This window comes from Orcinus orca, chromosome X, assembly GCF_937001465.1.
Source record: "Orcinus orca chromosome X, mOrcOrc1.1, whole genome shotgun sequence".
Taxonomy (NCBI): Eukaryota; Metazoa; Chordata; class Mammalia; order Artiodactyla; family Delphinidae; genus Orcinus; species Orcinus orca.
Window position 1 is genome coordinate 65,713,912 of NC_064580.1, and position 19,662 is coordinate 65,733,573.

General features: G+C 34.3%; 1 protein-coding gene across 1 annotated transcript in view; it reads right to left on the reverse strand.

Moving 5' to 3' along the window:
* ZDHHC15 (zinc finger DHHC-type palmitoyltransferase 15) overlaps positions 1 to 19,662 on the reverse strand; it is a 132,577-nt gene that overhangs the window by 110,655 nt on the left and 2,260 nt on the right. The window contains exon 2 of the mRNA XM_033412920.2: positions 11,357 to 11,383. Coding sequence (XP_033268811.1) covers positions 11,357 to 11,383 — 27 coding nt within the window. The remainder of the gene's footprint in view (positions 1 to 11,356; positions 11,384 to 19,662) is intronic.

Consider the following 19,662-nt stretch of genomic DNA (forward strand, 5'->3'; position numbering starts at 1 on the left):
TTGTTTTTCCATGCTGAAGAGGCCTCTCTTTTTGGTCCGCTTTGGATATATATATATGTATATATATACATATATATATATATATATATATATATATACACATACATACACACACACACACACACACACACACACACACACACAAACAACAACCACCTTGTCAGGTTGTGAGAACTAATTGACTTAAATACGGAAGTATCTCACATACTCTAAGGACTTAATTAACATCAGCTTTCTTCCTCTCCCATCCTTCCTCTTAAATCTTAGTGATCTGTTTTCTGACATATGGTGGTAAAAATTACACAGACTTCAGGGACAGACACACCATGGTTTTGTTCAAAAAGAGAAAAGTGGTTTGTTTCCAGTCCTCTTCTTGATAATATCTACTTAACATTTCATTGATTCATTCATCTTGGGGATAAAGAAGTACACAGAGCAACATTCATTGGGGAATTATCTTTGTCTACTTTCCTGGTTTAAAATGGATAGTTGAGATGTCATCATTCTGTATGTATCATATGGATTAAGTATAGCCCAAAGCCCCCATGTTGTCAGGGATATTCACAGAGGACACTGAAGCAGAACAGAGACACTTTACTGTCTTTATGGTGGCTAGGGATTTGTGAGCCAATTTTTCACTGGCTGGGGAAGTGGTAGAGTTTGTCAAAATCCCAGCTTGGTTCCCTCAGAATCTATTTCCTTTTGTTTATACAACCAATAAGAGCTCTACCTCATTAATATGATGTTGACTTGATTTATCTTAGTATTATAAAATTTTAGATTAGAAAGAGCCCTTGGATGTCATTTGGTCCAGCAGTCTCCATGATGAATAAATCTGCTTTGCATTATCCCTAACAATTGGTCACCCAACTTTCATTTGAACACCTGAAGTCACGGGAAACTTATCAACTCTCGGGCAGTCCATTCTATCGCTGGATAACTCTGATTGTTAGACATATCTTTGTCATATTAAACAGAAATATGCTTCCTGGTAATGCCCTCCTGTTGATCCTAATTTTTTTCCCATGGAGAGGAATCATATTTTCTTAAAAACATAGACTTGTATCTAGACATTTAAAGATCTCTTACAACTCAATAATAAGACAAACAATTCAAAAAAATTTGGCAGAAGACTTGGACACTTCATAAAAGAAGATATACAGATGGCAAACGAGCACATGAAAAGATGGTTATCATTAGTCATTACAGAGGGTAAATTAAAACCATAGGAGATACCACTTCATACACAAAAAACCTGACAACACTAAGTGACAGTGAAGATACAGAGCCACTGGACTTCTCATATCACTGATGGAGATATAAAATGGTAGGACTGCTTTGGAAAACAGTTTGGCAGTTTCTTATAAAGATAAACATAAAATTACCACAGAACCCAGCAATCCTACTCCTAGGTATTTACCCAAAAGAAATAAAAACACACATTTCCACAAAGGCCTGTACATGTATATTCTTATCAATTTTATTTATAATAGCCAAAAACTGAAAACAACCCAAATGCTCATCAGCTGATGAATGAATAAGCAAACTGTAGTACATTTATTATACAGAACACTACTCAGCAATAAAAAGGAACAAACTACTCATACATGCACTGACAAGGATGAATCTTAAATGCATACTGCTAAATAAAGAAGCCAGATACAAAAAGCTATGCATTGTAATATTCAATTTATATGACATTCTGAAAAAGGTAAAACTATAGGGACAGAAAACTGATTATTGGTTGCCAGGGTGGAAAGTCAGAGAACTCTGGGGAAAGGCGATATTTTGAGGGTAATGTAAATATTCTATATCTTGATGGTAGTGGTGTTTACATCATTGTATACATTTGTCAAAACTCAACAACCTGTACACTAATAAGGTGTGATTCTTATTGTATGTAAATCATATCTCAATAAACCTGACAAAAACAAAAAACAAAGAGATTTTAAAATGGGCCTTTTCCAAGGTAAAGTGATGCAGCCACAAGCCAAGGAACAAAGGCAGTCACTGGAAGCTGGAAAAGATAAGATTCGGAATCTCCTCTTGAGCCTCTGGAGGGAGCATGGCCTGCCGATGCCTTGATTTCAGACTTTTGCCCTCCAGGTCCATGAAAGTATAAATTTCTGTTGGTTTATGTCACTATGCTTATAGTAATTAGTAATGGCAGCCCTAGCAAACTAATATACTCACTATACTCAGTTTTCTCATCTGTAAATGGGCATATGATAATACTTACTTTATAGGGCTGTAAATGAGAATTAAATGAATCAATATACCTAAGGCACATTAGAGCAGTAGCTGGCACACATTAAGTGCACTTGAAGTAGTATTTATTATGACTCTTTAATAGTTAAGTGACCTTAGTTATCTTTAGCCTCCAGTCCCTTCGCCTGTTAACTGATAATAATCAAAATATTTAGTTTAACACCCAAAGAAAATAAATAAGTAAATAAGAAAATAAATAAATAAGAGATTACATGGGCCTTTTCCTTTGATGTCTTTTCATCATAGATTTTCTAAAAGTTAGCTATTTATTCTTACTTCCAGTGTAATATTCTTATTTTCCTCATAGCCACATTTAAATGTGTTAGAAGTTATAGGCTGTATGACTGAAAACAGTGTTGACAGGTACACAGCTAGGGTAGGAAGCAAAATCATGTCTCTGAAACCTAGCATTGGCTGAACTCTGGATGATCTTTCCTCACACACATAGACCTCACCATTTTGGCTCCATACATGCCTGCACCAAATGGTAGCCAGATACAAGTGGGGGCTGCAGGAGACATATTGGGAAGGGCACAGGAGCATGGAAGTTCCAGCCCAGCCAACTGGGGAGGAGCAAATTGAAGCTTGGGAGAGTCGTATCTTTGAAATGGTACGTCTAGATGTAGCTATAGCAAAAGAGACTTGTCAAAATGTAAGGGAGGAAAATCACTTTTTAAAACATTTATCAAGCGGTGTGTACTATACACACCACTGAATCTTGCTTCATCCTTAACCTCTGCAGTGACTACAAAGGACTTACACTTTCTATTTTATCCACTTCTATACTGTTTGCATTTTATGAGGTTCTATTACCTTTATCATCAAGAAAAACAATAAAGTTTTGTTTTCTAAGTTCATCATTGAGGAATGGTTAAATAAATCATAGTATCAATATATCCATACCATGGAATAATTTGAGGTCATTAAAAAAATGAAATATGTTTGTATATACTAATATGGAAAGACATCTATGATATATTATTAAGTGAAAAAAGTAAATCATAGGAAAATATGCCCAGTGTCATCCAGATTAAAAAACAACCAATCCTAAACAAATTATACAAATCCATAATCATATGTTTATATGTAAATACAGAGAGAAAGATCTAGAAGAATACAAATCAAACCAAATATACTAGTTATCTGTGAATAGACATTGATAGGGGAGGGGAGAGTGTGAGGAGGACATTATTTTTTAATCTTACATATTTTTGTTTCGTTTGAATTTTCAATAAGCGTTATTTTTGTAACAAAATTATATTGATATAAATCAGCAAATTGATACTAATTATTATAATTATATATAATTATTATAATTACACTAATATTAACATCAACATAGTATTCTTCTAGAAGTGGGTTAGCCCATAAAGAGAGCTTTTGTCTGGTTCCCAAATCCTCATTACAAAGTAATTTTACAATAATAAATATAAAATAGTGTATTATACCCATGCACTTATGGTCAATTAATCTACAACAAAGGAGGCCAGAATATGTAAAAGAATGAAATTAGAACATTCTCTAACAGCATACACAAAAATAAACTCAAAATGGATTAAAGACCTAAATGTAAAACTGGATACCATAAAACTCCTAGAGCAAAAAAAAAAAAGGCAAAGCACTCTCTGACATAATCGCAGCAATATCTTTTTGGATCCGTCTCCTAGAGTAATGGAAATAAAATCAAAAATAAACGGACCTAATTAAACTTAAAAGCTTTTGGACAGCAAAGGAAACCATAAACAAAACAAGAAGTTAACTTACAGAATGGAGAAGATATTTGCAAATAATGCGACCAACAAGAGATTAATCTCCAAAGCATAGACACAGCTCATAAAGCTCAATATAAAAAAAAAAAAATCAAAAGACGGGCAGAAGATCTAAATAGATATTTCTCCAAAGAAGTCATATAGATGGCCAAAAGGCACATGAAAAGATGTTCAACGTCACTAATTAGAGAAATGCAAATCAAAACTACAATGAGGGCTTCCCTGGTGGCGCAGTGGTTGAGAATCTGCCTGCCAATGCAGGGGACACGGGTTCGAGCCCTGGTCTGGGAAGATCCCACATACCGTGGAGCAACTAGGCCCGTGAGCCATAATTACTGAGCCTGCGCGTCTGGAGCCTGTGCTCCGCAACAAGAGAGGCCGCGATAGTGAGCGGCCTGTGCACCGCGATGAGGAGTGGCCCCCACTTGCCGCAACTGGAGAAAGCCTCGCACAGAAATGAAGAGCCAACACAGCCATAAATAAATAAATAAATTACAAAAAAAAAAACTACAATGAGGTATCACACACCAGTCAGAATGGCCATCATCGAAAAGTTTACAAAAATAAATGTTAGAGAGGGTGTGGAGAAAAAGGAACCCTCCTGCATTGTTGGTGGGAATGTAAATTGGTACAGCCACTATGGAGAACAGTATGGAGGTTCCTTAAAAAACTAAAATTAGAGATACCATATGATCCTGCAATCCCACTCCTGGGCATATATCCAGAGAAAACTCTAATTTGAAAAGATACATGCACCCCAATATTCATAGCAGCACTATTTACAATAGCCAAGACATGGAAGCAACCTAAGTGTCCATCGACAGATGAATGGATAAAGAAGATGTGGTATATATACACAATGGAATACTCAGCCATAAAAAAGAATGAAATAATGCCATTTGCAGCAACATGAATGGACCTAGAGATTATCATACTAAGTGAAGTAAGCCAGACAAATATCATATGATATTGCTTATATGTGGAATCTACAAAAATTGATACACTTGAACTTATTTACAAGACAGAAATAGACTCACAGACATAGAAAACAAACTTATGGTTACCAAAGGGGAAAGGGTGGAAGGGATAAATTAGGAGTTTGGGATTCAAATATACACACTACTATATATAAAATAGGTAACCAACAAGGACCTACTGTATAGCACAGGGAACGATACTAAATATCTTGTAATAACTTATAATGGAAGAGAATGTAAAAAAAAGTATATATACATATATGTGTGTGTGTGTGTGTGTGTGTGTGTATAACTGAATCTCTTTGCTGTACACTTGAAACTGACATAACATTGTAAACCAACTATATTTCAATAAAAAAAGAATATAAAATGGAGAAAAGACAGTCTCTTCAATAAGTGGGCCTAGGACAGCTGGACGGCTACATGTGAAAGAATGAAATTAGAACATTTTCTCACACCATATACAAAAATAAACTCAAAATGAATTAGGTGAATAAACTCACCTAAATGTGACTGGCAACCATAAAACTCCTAGAAGAGAATGTAGGCAGAACACTCTGACATAAATCATAGTAATATTTTTTTGGATCTGTCTCCTAAGGCAAAGGAAACAAAAGCAAAAATAAACAAATGGGACCTAATTTAAATTATAAGCTTTGCACAGCAAATGAAACCATCAACAAAATGAAAAGACAGCCTACTGAATGGGAGAAAATATTTGCAAATGATAAGGGGTTAATATCCAAAATACATAAACAGCTCATACAACTCAATATCAAACAAACAATTAAAAAATAGGCAGAAGACCTGAATATTCATTTTCCTAAAGAAGACATACAGACGCCAACAGGCACATGAAAAGATGTTCAACATTGTTAATCATCAGAGAAATTCAAATCAAAACCATAATGTCACCTCACAACTGTCGGAATGGCTATCATCAAAACGAACACAAATAACAAATGTTGGTGAAGATGTGGAGAAAAGGGAACCCTCATACACTGTTGGTGGGAATGTAAATTGGTGCATCCACTGTGGAAAACAGTATGGAGGTTTCTCAGAAAACTAAAAATAGAACTACCATATGATTCGGCAATTCCACTCCTGGGTATATATCCAAAGAAAACAGAAACACTAATTCAAAAAGATACAGGCACCCCAATATTCATAGCAGCATTATTTACAATAGTCAAGATATGGAAGCAACCTAAGTATCCATCAACAGACAAACAGATATAGATGTGGTATATACACACACACACACACACACACACACACACACACACAATGGAATACTACTCAGCCATAAAAAAGAATGAAATTTTGCCATTTGAAACAACATGGATGGACCTGGAGGGTATTATGCTTAGTGAAATAAGTCAGACAGAGAAAAACAGATACTGTATGTTATCACTTATATGTGGAATCTAAAAAATAAAACAAACTAGTGAATATAGCAAAAAAGAAACAGACTCACAGGTATAGAGAACAATCTAGTGGTTACCAGTGGGGAGAGGGAAGGGGGAAGGGGCAAGATAGGGGTAGAGGATAAAGCGGCACAAACTACTATGTATAAAATAAATAAGCAACAAGGATATATTGTATAGCTAGCACAGAGAATAACTGAACTATAAACTGAGCATAATCTATAAAAATTTTGAATCACTCTGTTGTACACCTGACACTAATATAATATTGTAAATCAACTATACTGTAATTTAAAAAAAAGGAAAATAAGAACAACAACAACAAAATAAATTGAAGATTCCCTATACAGTATGGAGGTGAATATAAAAGATCATATTGTGGCCCAAAGTTTTCCTCCCAATGCCCTCTCACCCTGATGGTGTCTAATATACCACCAATAAATTAAGGTTAGTATAATAAAAAAAACTGACACAAAGCAGAGTTTTCAAGTGGAAACCTGAATAAGTTCTTTTATTAGTTTGCTAGGGCTGCCATGAAAAGTACTACAGACTAAGTGGCTTAAACAACAGAAATTTTCTTTCTCACAATTTTGGAGGTTGGAAGTCCAAGATCAAGGTGTCGACAAGGTTGTTTCTTCTGAGGCCTCTCCTCTTGGTTTGTAGATGGTGATCTTCTCCCTGTCTCTTCACATGGTCTTCTCTCTGTGTGTGTCTTTTTCCTAATCTCCTCTTCTTATAAGGACACCAGTCATATTGATTAGGGCCCACCCTAGTGACCTCATTTTCATTTAATTACCTCTTTAAAGACCCTACCTCCAAATATGGTCACATCCTAAGTCACTGGAGGTTAGGATTTCAACATATGAATTTTGAGGGGACACAATTCAGCCCATAACAGTTCTATTATTTAGGAATTGCACCTATTTCTAAAATGGTAAATAATTACAATCATTTTTAACTTTAAATGGGAAACTAGAGAATTTAGTATGCAAACCATTCAAAATACAAATGAATTCTCAGATAATGAGTTAAATGTTTGCTTAAAATGATTGATGGTCCTTTTTGAAGATGAACAACTGTGGTCAATACATTACTCTTGATTATATATGGATTGCCTGACAGATTGTGCCTAATCTCATTTCTAAATTCATCCCTTAGCCTTACCAATCCTTGGACTCTACCAAATTCTTAACCTCTAGTTTATCCCATAGCCTCACTTTAGGAGTAGAGGAGGGAAGACCTTCTACTCAAGATCTTCAAAATACAGACAGTAAGATGCTGAATGAGATCATCCATGCAAAACACTCTTATGAAAGCAAATATTGTGTTTTCTAGTATGGTCTATGGAAGAACAGATGGACTCATGTCTTAAAGAATTTCTGAGTCCTGTATAATCAAGGATGACATAATATATAATATTCTGGACTGTGGTTCAGATGATCTGAGCTTTAGTCCTTTCTGTGCACTAGAATCAGCATGACTAGGTCAAAATATTTTACTTCTTTGGGTCTCAGTTGTTCTACTTACAAAATATGAGTGCAAGGATTTTGACAATATATTTACGAGGGTAGTAGTTGGAATTATAGTCCTGAAATATGTTATCCTTCTTAGAAGAAAGATATTTTAGGTCCTTTCCAATGTTAATAACAATAGTATCTATTACTACTTATTTTGTACTTATCATATGCCATGCACTATGCCAAGAGACTTACATACATCATTTCATTTAGTGCTTTAAACCATGAAAGGTAGGTATTGTTATTCCAATTTTACAGAGGAAGAAAGTGAAACTTAGCTTAAGTTCCCCAAGGTCATATATATAGTAAGTGGCAAAGTCAATATTTGATCCCTGGTACATCTAACACCAAAGTCTGCTAATTTGCTACTTAACAGTGCATTAGAGATTGAAATTTATCAGGAACTGCATTAGTTTCCTAGGGCTGTCATAAAAAATTATCACAAACTGGGTGGCTTAAAACAACATAAATTTATTCTCTTACAGTTTTGGAGGCAAGAAGTCTGAAATTAAAGTATAGGCAAGGCCATGTCCTCTCTGAAGGCTCCAGGGGAGGATGCTTCCTTGTCTCTTCCTAGCTTCTGGCCATTTCTGGCAATCCTTGGTATTCCTTTGTGGCAACAAAACTCTTATCTCTGCTTCTGTCTTCACATGGCTATCTTCTCTCTGTGTGTATCTGTGTATCCAAATTTCCCTCTTCTTATAAGGACACCAGCCATAAGGCCCACCCTAATCCAATGTGACCTCATCTTAACTTGATTGCATCTGCAAAGATCCTATTTTTAAATAAATTCACATTCACAGGTTTTGGGTGGACATGAATTTTGGAGGGACACTCTTCAACCCAGTAGAGGAACCATTAAGCAGACAAGAAATGGAAAAACTTTTGCAGTATGTTTGACTATGGTTTTCCTAAGCTGTGAATAATGAATAAAAGGTTACGTGAATTGAGGCTTTCATGTCTTTGTCCCTTATATTTTCTTTGCTATGCCAAATAATGTTCCTACTGGCAGTCATGTTGTACTGTATTCTAAGTTAGTAGTGTAGTATAATTTGAAACAAGTCACAGATTCACATGGTTAGAACTGTGGTTATTCACATGGTTAGATACTCATTAGGCCTGTTGGTCTGCTTCTAGGCAAGGCTCACTGATTCATGCCAGATAGTTGGGTGCCTGATACTTTCTGAATATTTTTCATGGCATCTGCTAGTAACCTGCCCTAGTGTTCAGAAGCTCTTTTCAAGTCTAACTTTCAAACTTCTGGCTACAGTTGAATCTAATTTTAGTTTATGGATTCTACTGTCTTGAGAATCCTGACATAAAATGTTACAATGAGATTGTTAATACTTAACATTTACAAAGCAATTTAATGCTGCATATTTTACTCCTATATACTTTTACTCCTGCTAGCTTACAGTAAATCTGTAAGATGTTATTAAACTAGCCTTATTTTACAGAAATTGAAGTTCAGAGAAGTTGAGTTACTTACCAAAGGTCATAGAGCTAGTAAATGATAGAGCTGGAACTCCAACCCACATCTTCTGTCCCTAAATCCTGTGCTTTGCCCCATTATACCCCACTTCAGAATAAAGAAGCAAAGTCTAATCTTATTTTTTTAGTGTTATGATAAATTTAAGAGCTATCAGGAGAGAAGTGCTTTGGAATTACAGAATTCTAGAGTCAGAGGGACCTTAAAATTGTACATTGTGGTAACAGTTTCCTAAAGAGATCAAATTCTGGTAACTGGATTGATGCTATTAGAAAGGCTTTGAACTGAGTTTGGCTTACAAATGACACTCTACACTGGTGTGGTTGAGTTCATTGACAACACACAAGAAATGAAAATATACTACTTTGGACACTAGAAAAATGATCATTTGAGCATCAATTTTCTGAGTAAGGAGGTCAACTAAGCAAATGAAATGAGGGAGTTGTAGACTAAAAAGTAAAAAGAACAAGTATAGGTTTGCTTAACAGCATGGACTTTGAAGTCAGGTAGTTCTGGGTTTGCATCCTACCATTTACTAGCTAGATGACCTGGGATAAGTTACTTAACCTCTCTAAACTTCAGTTTCCTTCTCAATAAAATGGATATAAGAATGTCTACATCATTGTGTTGACGTAAATATTGAAAGATTATACACACACACACACACACACACACACACACACAATACTTAGCACAATAAGTTGTAGTTTCCAATAATAATAACAATATTATTGTCATTATTCCTATTATGGTGGAGCATCATCTAAGCCCCCACCCAACTTATCTTGAAAGGTTATTGTGGAAAATGACATTTATTTATAAATATTTATATATGTATACAGAAAATGATCTCTGACTTTAAGAACCATCCATAACAATAAGAGGCAACTCAAGACTTGCTCTAAAAAAAAAAAAAAAAAAACTTGCTCTAAGGCTGTAGCAAAAGTAGCAAATATTTATTAAGTCATCAGTATGTGCTTTATTCACCACTGTTCTAAGGGCTTTACATGCATACCTCATTAAATTTTCATAATAACTCTATGAAATAGGTATTATTATTATTTCTATTCTACATATGAATAAAGTGAGCACAAGGAGGTCAAATAATTTACTATGAGGTAGTGGAGCCAGGATTTGAATTTAGACAGTTCTCATACTTTTAACTACAGTGCTCTACTATCTTCCCACTACTCTGCTCTATTGCCTCTACAGCCAACACCTCTGTTAAATGAGTAATAGCAAACTTCAGCTTTAAAACAGCATAATATGAAAGTTATGTAGTTAATGAATTACAACAATTCCCATGAAGTGAGAATTAAAAGTGGCTATATGAATACTTATGGTTATACCTGATAAAATAATGTGAAACTAAAGGTTTGTTAAGACACATGTTTAGCTTACACATTTTTTAATGAAGAATGCCTCAGTCTGTTTAGAATGGTAGTATAAATTGCAGATCAAGCCAAGATGGGGGTGAGGAGTGAAGAGTAGTATAGTAAATATATTGGAACTATGAAGGACTTAGCCTTTAAAAGCCCCACTGTGGGACCCTTACTCCATGCCTTGAAGAGGGAATGAACTGGGCAGAAAGGCAAGGTACCTAGGACAATAGTGATGAACCAAGAGAAAGCCTAGGGTTAGTATGGCAAACAAACAGAGTGGCTACCTGTGCCCTTTTCTATCATAAATCCTGGTAACTTCAAATTCCTGTCCTACAGCCAGAGGAGCTACTTAAAATATGTTCTGCTCTATCTCTGGGTAAGCTTCCTAAAAACCATTATCCTAAACTTTCCACTAACCTCAGTGTATTCCTGGGAAAGTTGCTCAATTTATAGGCTTTAATGTAATTCACTTTTAGACAGAAAGAGGGATACAGTCCTGACCAAAACAATTTATAATACCCGCTTACCTTTTTCTGCTGGGCTCAAAACAGTCACTGTGAAAAGAGAAAGAAAGGTCAAGATTAGTGATACTTAGAAACATTATTTTTCTAATGCATTTTTCCATAGCATCATTTTTAGTAATTTATTCAATGATACTTTAGGAAACCACCAGCCTGCTAACATAACAGAAGGCAAGGATGATTAAATTCTATCTTTTGCTACCTTCCTTCATTTTAAACCTTGCGTAAGAATTTCTACTCATTCAACAAATACAAGGATAATCTGACTTTTAAAAAGCCAACAAATGGGAAACACTCAAGCTATATAACATGGCAATAAGAACTTAAAAGATGATAAATTAGGAGATGACTATTCATTTTCCCAAAGTATTCACTGTAGAACATCTTTAAAAACCAAGTTTCTCTTGTATATTTAGAGGCAATATAGTGTAGAGGTTGCATGCCAGCTCTGATGTCAGATTTTCTGGGTTAGAAGCCCAGTTGCACTATTTTGTGACCCTGGGTAAGTTCCTTAACTTCCATAACATTGCCTACCTCACAAGGTTACTTGAGAATTAGATGAGTTAATGTATGTAAATGCTGTCTAGCATAGTATCTAGCACAAGGCAAGTACTTAATGAATATTAATTATTATATTTGAATGAAGATTTCATAAAATATTAGAACTGGAAGGGACTTTAGCGATTATCTGGTTTATCTGTCTCATTTACAGATGGGAAAAATGGACTAGAGTAGTATCATATGATTTGCCCAAGGTCACAGAACAAGTTAGTGGTGGAGTTGGGACTATATTCCAGTCTCCAGGACTTCTTCCATGTATTATGTCTACCTTCTCCAATCATTACTTGTTGGCTTACTGTGATATATATGTAACTTCTGTTCAGAACGTCATTTGTACAAAATGGGGCCTACCTGTCTTTACTCACCACCAACATCTGTGTGCATCTGTACTAGGTGCTAAGGTAAAGTGAAATTATAAGGCATAGATCTCAATCTTGAGAAGCTATTAAATTAAAGTGGTTTTCATACACATTGTTAAACTTTTAAGGATCAGAAAAGGGGAAAAATCCAAACAGAGAATGAGACTATACTCTAGGGGTTATTTTCTCAGGTTCTTCATTAGTCATAACTTCTCCTCTTTATTTGCAGGTCTATTTTTGTTGAGTCTTTTAAAAATGCTCCTTGTAAGGATCTTTTGAATGGACTTTGTTAAAACTGTTCCATTTTGTCTGTGCTAAAAATCTGACCAGATGATGTCCTCTTTTTTCTAATACACTGGCCTGGAGATTGATACCAATTTCTTTGTTTTTTCTTTTCAGTTAGAGAATCCTGGTTAAGAATGATTGACAGAAGCACATCCTCTACTTTGACAAATGGAAGTGGAAACAAGAAGTCTTGATGGGTCAACCTGGGACTTCATGATTTTGCACATACATGTTGTGTGACTACATCAGTCCCACTAGGCCCTGAATTGGGTTAATAACATCTCTTTAAAATGGGACTAGAGAGAGCACAGTTGCTTGGAGAACAATATTAATAAAGAGTAGCTGACAAATTGCTGTTTGGTATATCTCCTTCTACCTCTATCAATGAACAATTACTGCGAAACAAAATGTGGAGATCCTAACTCTCATTTGATTGGCTACTTGCTACAGCATTTGTGGGTGAGGGAAGGAGAACATCCGGTGCCTTGCAGATATTGGAATGAGACAATGTATATACAGAAAAATGAGTGGGGACCTGTGAAGTCTCTAGGTGGGGGATAGCTGTTTTTAAGTAATTTTAGGACCATCATGTGCAAGTGGGATTGGTTTATATGATCCAAGAACAGAGGGCAGAAATAGAATCAATGAGTAAAAGCTGCAGGTCAACACATTTCAGTTCAATAAAAGAGAAGATGATGATGATGATAATAACAATGAGCAGCCAGACTGGCAGCATTGGGAAGGAGTAAGTTTCCCATTATAAACACTTGGAAATGTCCTGTAGGACATTTAGACATTAGTTAGGTATTGGACTTGACTTTTAAAGTCTTTTCACTCCTAAAATCTGTACGGAGTCAATAAGTCTAAGGGAAAAATATTTTCTTGTAAAATTCCCTGTTAGAAGTTACATACTTCTGAGAAAAAAAAAAGGTGGTCTTTATTCTAAAACATTGTGGCACTTATCTTGGTAGTTCTGCCTTTCCTTTATTTTTCTAATATTGCCTTTTGCGTTATTAAAGGAAAAGACTAAGATACTTCAGTCATATTTAAAATGAAAATGACTAAACTTTTCCAAAATGAATCCTTTATCATGAATCTCTTGGGGAAATGTACACTTAGTCATACTATGGGTAATTTGTCATGCATGATTATAGAGTGATGTGGTGATATGTGTAATTACACACCTGCTCTGTTCCTTCAAATTTTAGCTCACTACCCGGCAAGTTAAGTGACTGGGGTTATCATCAAATAGCTTTTTTTACTCTCTCCTCTTTTCTTTTACCTGTTTACTGATTCTTTGCAACCAAGTATGGGGAAAAGGTATGGAAGGGTAGAAAATATGCAAGGGCTTTTCATCAAAGACAACTAGTTTCAAACAAAAGCATATATCATGACTTCCTTTAAATAGACACATTTTAGAATTCACAGAAGGGTATTGGTAGAATAAACCTAATTTGGGACTATATGCAGATGGTCAACAATGTTAGTCCAAGGACATGGAAGAAAGTCTACAACGGTGCTGTCCAAGAGAAATATAATACAAACCATGTAATTTAAATGTTCTAGTAGGAACATTTTTTAAAATTAAAAATAATAATAAAAAAGTGGAGTTAACTTTAATAATATATTTTATTTAATCCAATATATCAAAAATATCATTTCAACATGTTATCTACACAGATTATTAACTATATATTTTGCATACTTCTTTTTTGCATTAAATTTTTGAAATCTGGTGCATATTTTAAGTTTTCCAGCACGTCTCAATTCAGGTGCCATATTTCACGTGTTTACTAGCCACATATGGCTAATGGCTACCAAATTAGTGAAGCTCAAAAGGACTTGTGGAAGGAGAGTGGGAAGGCTAAAAATATGAGTCTAGTGAGATGAGTGCTTAGTTACAGCATGAAGTTCTCTTTTAATTGATGACTCATTTGGGAAGGGAGTTTATTGCAGTGATGTTTAGCAATCATCACTGATGAATATGGTATGTATTCATATTCTGGCTCTGTCACTTACTTGTTCTGTAATTAATTATTTAATCTCTTTGTGCCTCAGTTTTTTTAATCTGTAAACTGAGGATAAATTAATTTATGTTATAAGGTTGTTATAGGAACTAAATTATAAAATACATGTAAAGTACTTGGGTGCCTGATACATAATAGGTAGTTCATTATTATTAGCTATTTATTATTTTTCTGAAAAAGGTAAACTGTTCAGTGAGGTTAGGTTTTACAATAGTTTGGGACAAAACAAGTCTTATTTTTAAAATTATTTATGATATTGATCCCAAAGTTAAATAGGATGGTTTTAAAATAATGTATTCAATGTCAAAATGAATATATTTGATACTCACTTTTTCCAATAGATGTTTCTTATACTTTAGGTTAGGAGAGAGAATAGAATTTGAAATGCAGAACCTAGATACATTTCTCATTATGTTCTGCTTGTTGAAAGCAAACTAATCATGCCAGTCTTCATTTACTCCTCTGAAAAAGTTACTCATACTAGCCATTCATTTACTTTTTCAGCATCCATTCCCAAATCTAGATGATTTTAATACCCACCTAGGGAACTGATAAAAATATAGATTCTAGGGCCCCCTTCATATAACACATCTCTGGGTGGAGGTGTAGGAATGTGTATTACAAAAAACTCAGCAGGTGATTATAATTATCAGCCAGGTTTAAAAATCATTGGAATTATTTTAGATGTTTCATATGATACTTAACTACTCAGGTGTGATGCTTTTGACTGTTTCATATATGGATGAGTTATAAAACTATTTTAGATATAAGAATACCATGATTCATATAGGCTTAAATGGATAGCTTTTACTTATATAGAAATTTGGTTTCTAGAAACTGTTCCTTCTGGTTTTTTGCCTTATCAGTTTTCATTTCTTCTGACTCTCTTTGAAGAAATTCTAGCTTCTCAGTAGAATTATTTCCTGGACCTTTTAATTTTAATCTCAAAATGGATACTGTTAATCACCAAAAATGGCAGAGTAGGGAATTCCAGGCTTTTGTCCTTCCCTAAAAGCCATGCATGAAGTGGCAGAAACTGTCAGAATCAACTTTTGCAGAACTCCGGAAACTGAAAGTTGGGACCTTGAAAAGAAAACAAAATTTACAAATCTTTAACTAGAATGGACAAGAAAAAAGAAGGGAAGACTCAAATTACTAATATCATAAATGAAAGTGGAGATATTAATAGAGAACATTCATAAATGGAAAGGATTATAATAGAATAGTAGGAACAATTTTATGCTAACAAACTGGATAACCTAGATGAAATGGATAAATTCCTAGAAACACAGAAACTACCAAAACTGACAAAAGAAGAAAGAAAATCTGAGCATATTTTTAACAAGTAAAAGATTGAATCAGTAATCAAAACCTCCCAACAAAGAAAAAAGCCAAGACCAGATGGCTTCACTGGCAAACTGTACCAAATATTTAAAGAATTAACACCAATCCTTTTCAAACTCTTACAAAAAATTGAAGAGAATTCATAAACTTTGTCCATCCACATTTATATGTTTTCATGCAGTTCTTTGGATAAGTGGGGTTAATGTGATTTACTGGTGATAATAATCAAGACTAATACATGAATCTTAAAAATGATTAAAAACCAATAGCAGAACATTTGTGTAGGCTTAAGGAAAAGCTTCATTATTATTTAGAAAAAACTAATATGATCAAATTTGATTTCATTCTAAATCCATTCACATTATCATAAGATATTATATTTGTCAATGAAAGAAAAAAAAAGCTGCTGGATTTAAGTAAAGAATCATCTTACCCTTAAATAACAACTTAAATAGATCAAATTATATAAATTCTGGCTAGTGGTGAGGGGGAAGTTTCTGCCAGCTGAGGAATAAAAGACATTATTCTGCTATTTGCTACAACATATGTGTTCCAATGCTAACTATTAAAATCTTGATTACGATTTATGTACAGCCATTTCAAATATAAAACCCGATATTAAAAAGTAAGTTTGTGAAAGCAAGCTCAAGTTTCTCATTAAAGATTATTTTCAAAAAGTTAAAAAAAATATTGAAGAGAACACTTCCTAACTCATTCTATGAGGCCAGCATTGTCCTGACACCCATGCCAGATAAAGACATCACAAGGAAAGAAAACTACATACATATTTTATGAATATAGATGCAAAACTACTCAAGTAATTACTAGCAAACCAAATTCAACAGCATATTAGAGGATTACACATCATGATCAAGTGACATGCACCCAAGAAATGTAAGGGGTGATTCAACACATGAAAATCAATAATGTAATACAGTACATTAACAGAATGAAGGAAAAAAATCCACACATTCATCTCAATTGATGCTAGAAAAACATTTGACAATATTCCACACACTTTCATGAAAAAAGATGCTCAAGAAACTAGAAATAGAAGAAAAGTTCCTCAACTTGATAAGGGGCATTTACGGAAAACCCACACCTAACAGTATACTCAATGGTGAAAGGTTGAAATCTTCTCCCTCAGCTAAGAAATAAGGTCACAATGTTGATTTTCATCAATTCTATTCAACATTATACTGACAGTTCTAGCCAGTGCAACTAGGCAAGAAAAAGAAAAAAGCATCCAAATTGGAAAAAGGAAATAAAATTATTTTTATTTGCATATGATATGATTCTATGTATAAATAATTCTAAAGAATCCACCAAAAAACCCTCTTAGAACCAATGAACAAATTCAAGCAAAGTTGCAGAACACAAGATCAACACTCCATATCAGTTTTATTTCTAAATACACTAGCAGTGAACAATCAGAGAAGGAAATTAAGAAATCTATTCCATTTATAATAGCATCAAAAAAGAAATACTCGGGAATAAATTTAACCAAGGAGGCTCAGGACTTATACACTTAAAATTCCAAAACAGTGCTGAAAGTGACTGAAGACCTAAATAAATGAAGAGACATCCCATGTGCATGGATTGGAAAACTTGATTTTAAGATGGCATTCTCTTCAAAACAATACACAATTCAGTACAACCCTTATCAAAATTCCAATGAACATTTTGCAGAAGTGGAAAAGCTGATCCTAAAACTCATATGGAATTGCAAGAGACCCTAGCCAAAACAGTCTTATAAAAGAAAAATAAAGTTGGAGGATTCACACATCTAGACTTCAAAATTTAAAACAAAGGTATGGTAATCAAAACAAGTGTGGTACTGGCAGAAGAACAGACAAACGAATCAATGGTACAGAATTAAGAGTACAGAAATAAATCCAGAGCTCTATGGTCAATTGGTTTTTGACAATCATGTCAAGGCTATTCAATGGGGTAAGAATAGTCTCTTCTATAAATGATGCTAGCACAACTGCATAGCCATATGCAAAGAATGAACCTGCACTCCTCCCTCACACCATATACAAAAATGAACTCAAAATGGATCAAAGACTTAAATGTAAGAGATAAAACTATAAAACTCTTAGAAGAAAACACAGGGGTAAATCTTTATGATCTTGCATTTGGCAATGGGTTCTTAGATATGATACCAAAAGCATAGGCCCCAAGTAAAAAATATAGATAAATTGAACTTTATCAAAATTAAAAACTTTGTGTATCAAATGATGCTATCAAGGAAGTGAAAAGACAATTCACGGAATGGGAGAAAGTATCTGTGAATTATTTATCTGACAAGGGTTGAGTATCCAAAATACATAAGGAAATCTTATAATTCAACAACAAAAAGATAAATAACCCAATTAAAAACGTGCAAAGGACTTGAATAGACATTTCTTTAAAGAAGATATACAAATGGGCAACAAACACATGAAAAGATGCTCAGTATCACTAGTCAACAGGGCAATGCAAATCAAAATCACAGTGAGATACCACATCATACCCACTATGATGGCTATAATTAAAAAAAGGAAAATAACAAGTTTTGGTGAGAATGTGGAGAAATTGGAACTCTCCAACATTACTGATAGAAATGTAGATTGTGCAGCCATTGTAGAAAATAGTTTGGAGGTTCCTCAAAAAGTTAAACATAGAATTAACATACAGCCCAGCTTTACCACCCCTCTCCCTGGTATTTACACAAAAGAGTTGAAAACAAGTATTTAAACAAATACTTGTACATCAATGTTTATAGCAGCACTATTCAGAATAGACAAAAAGTGGAAACAACCCAAATGTCCATCAACCATCAAGGGATGAATGGATAAGATGGATAAAGTGTGGTATACAATGGGATATTATTCAGCCATAAAAAGAAATGAAGTACTGTTACATACTACAATGTGAATAAACCTCAAAAACAGTACACCAATTGAAAGAAGCCAGGCACAAAAGGAGATATACTGTATGATACCACTTATGTGAAACATCCAGAATCCATAGAGATAGAACACAGATTAGTGGTTGGTAGAGACTAGGGGAAGGAGCGAATGGGGAGTGACTGTCTAATGCCTATGAGGTTTTCTTCTGGGGTGATGAAAGTGTTTTGGAACTAGATATTAGTGATGACTGTATAACATTGTGAATGTACTGTCACTAAATTGAATGCTTTAAAATAGTTAATTTTATGTTATGTGAATTGTACCTTAAAAAATGGATCCTGTTACTTTTCTCCCTGTTTAAAGTCTAAGCTTATTTTCTTGAGTCAAGCAGAATCTTATATCCTCATTAATAATAGTAATAACAAGTTATTATTTAATGAGCTCTTACAATGTGCTGTCAACTGTGATGTGTGCTTTTCATGCACCATATTATTTAAATCTCATAACAATGCTATAATGGCATATAGTAGGTGACAAGGAAGTATTTGTGGTATGAATGAACAACTATATAAGCAAAGTGCATGTGAGGCAACTGAAGTTGAGAGAGATTAGGTAAGTTGCATCAGGTATCCTAATTAGTAAGTGGCAGAATCCAAACTCTAAGATTTATAAGACAAAAATACCATTTTTGACTTCAGCTCTAACCTGATATTAGGGAGAAAGACATCAGGTTCTGTTTTTAGAAAGAAGTGAGGTCCTTAATATTACTTTTTGAGTCATACTGAAACTCAAATCTGTTGTTTTGGTTGTGTTGCTTTGGTTATCAGGCAGCTTTGATATCC